Source organism: Fusarium odoratissimum, assembly GCF_000260195.1.
Source record: "Fusarium odoratissimum NRRL 54006 unplaced genomic scaffold supercont1.216, whole genome shotgun sequence".
In the NCBI taxonomy this organism is placed as follows: Eukaryota; Fungi; Ascomycota; class Sordariomycetes; order Hypocreales; family Nectriaceae; genus Fusarium; species Fusarium odoratissimum.
This window is the reverse complement of record NW_022158902.1, coordinates 638-2,861: the sequence shown is the minus strand read 5'-3', so window position 1 is coordinate 2,861 and position 2,224 is coordinate 638. Positions and strand designations below refer to the sequence as shown.

The 2,224-nt window shown below is 42.4% G+C and overlaps 1 protein-coding gene across 1 annotated transcript; it reads left to right on the top strand.

The window, feature by feature from the left end:
* Positions 1–979: 979 nt before the first annotated feature.
* FOIG_16829 (uncharacterized protein) lies at positions 980–1,411 on the top strand (the record flags this gene model as incomplete). The annotated part of the gene is made up of 1 exon (XM_031218307.1): positions 980–1,411. One exon carries the CDS (start codon positions 980–982, stop codon positions 1,409–1,411), a length of 432 nt encoding a protein of 143 aa, XP_031051979.1.
* Positions 1,412–2,224: the final 813 nt, after the last annotated feature.

Here is a 2,224-nt window from a genome sequence, read left to right as displayed (position 1 = left end):
CCATCCAATAAACTGGGTCCTAAAAGACAAAAGAGATGAAAGACGGAAGCTAATACAGAGTACTACAGTGGGGTGCAATAAGTTTGATTACATCTGTAGGTATCTCGCACGTAATAGTATTAAATCGCCCGCTCTTGTTAAAGCGGCAAGCGGTAGTCGGCTTCAGATGTGAGTTAAGTACCGAATAACTGAGTTGTGATGAACTATTAATCTCAAAAGGTAATATAACTTATACTTAAATAAATGATATACGGATTAAGAAAGTAAAATACTAACTAGTAAAGTAACTTGATTTTAGTATACGGGTCAAGAAGGTAAAATACTACGGTATTATATATAGAATAGTGGAATCGGGAAAGATAAATAGAGATATATGGCCTACTCATATCTTGGGTTTCGAAATCCTTCATCATCGACAATACAACGAATCAATTACCCTATATCTTAACCATTCACTGGCCTGCCCACAATGACTCGGTTTCACCTTATCCTTTTACCATTACTTTTCTCCTGGTTCTCCTATTGTTTAGGGGAGTTAGAGGTGTCTGATTTGTCTGATCAGCCTCCTAGCGTCGAAAATACTTATCGGGATCAGGCCTTCAACGAAGAGGAGCTACTCAAAGTCGTGGACGAGCTCTCGGTAAAGCTAACAAACCATACGGAACGGGCCCTAGTCTCGGAAGCAGCACTACAGAGGCGTCAAAACGACCAATACCCTAACGGAGTTTGCCCGAGTGGAGGACGTTTTTATCTTGATGTAGATGAAGATAGGTCATGCAACAGTAAATGGGGAATTGCAACTCCCGACGAAACTAGAACGTTTGGCTCAACTGGTTCGGTTTGCGCAGGCACGTTCAGGCGGATCACTTGCGCTTGCTGCTTTACAACGCACCCCATCACGAATAATGATGTAAGAGGGAATAACTATCTTTTAAGAGGCCTTATTAGTTACTAACTCAAAGCCTCCTAGGCACCAAGAATGGACGGAATATATTGCCAAAAATGGGAGATCTGTAAGCAGGAACATGAACGATGGAGTAAATGGGGAAAATTGGTACCCCATACATCATGTGTAAAGGCGAAGAAGCTCACCGAGATCTTCATCGCTACCAAAAAAGTCGTTAAAGAGTACTGTACTCCTAAGCGGTGGCTCCCATCAACTGGCAAGGGCAAAAACGCAAAATTCCACGCCTGGGCATACAATTACAGCACGGGACAGTTTACAAAACTCAAGTGGATGTATTTGAAGTTGGATGGTCAATATGCTAAGTCAGCGCCAGGGATTTCGGAATGGGGACTCACCTACAGTGTCAATGAGCATAACGCCATTGAATTATGTGGCTACCCCTCTGACGATATGCAAAAGAATTCCATCGATGCCGAGTTACAGTGGGAGGTTACTTTAGAGTAAGGAGCTGAGTTACGGGTTTGATTTTCCGCCTAGAACACAGATTTAGTTAGCTACTAGACGCCAGAAAATAATCCTGTTAAAAGCTCTTACTCAGATTCGGAATTACTTTCGTCGACGAACTCAAGACCCTTCAAGGGTGGTTTGAACGCTACAGAGTTAACCTCAAGCACTCAGCTACTACCGGTATTTCAATCGCCAACATCCCCATGCTTATGGTGACGATGAATGCAGAGAACGGCGTGCGGCTCAAAAGGCTAATCGATACCGATATAATCTTTGCAATTTATTGCGACGACTACGTTTTTGGTTCTCCTTTAAGGACGTTCAATATCTTGTCGCGGAGGCTTGAAGATGATACGTGTCATTAAAGGAAGCGTAAAGTTACCGGGTCACGTATATGAATAGCTAGAATATTCTATGGGAAATCTTATCTCGAAACAAGTACTCTCAAAATATGCTACGCTAGGTAACGTGTTTGATAAGCGGGTGAGCCACTTTTTATCACCTAGATAATAAGATTTCTTCTAAAAACACCATAACCTTTTAAATCAATTAAAACTAATCGCTATATTCTTCTATATTAACCTCGATTTCCTCCTGACAGGTCCTTGCATTATGCCTGGCCTTGCCGTATTTGCTACAATGCATAACTTTTAGTCCCCTTGTCCCTCTGCAACCACTACTTCTCGATGACTCAGCCGCTACCTGCATATTAACATCCATCTGATCAATTACTTGTGAGGCCTCTTCTATAATTAGGGGCCCTCCTTTCTGTAGTATAGTTCTTTTTCCCCTCCGGCGCCGGCCTACTAT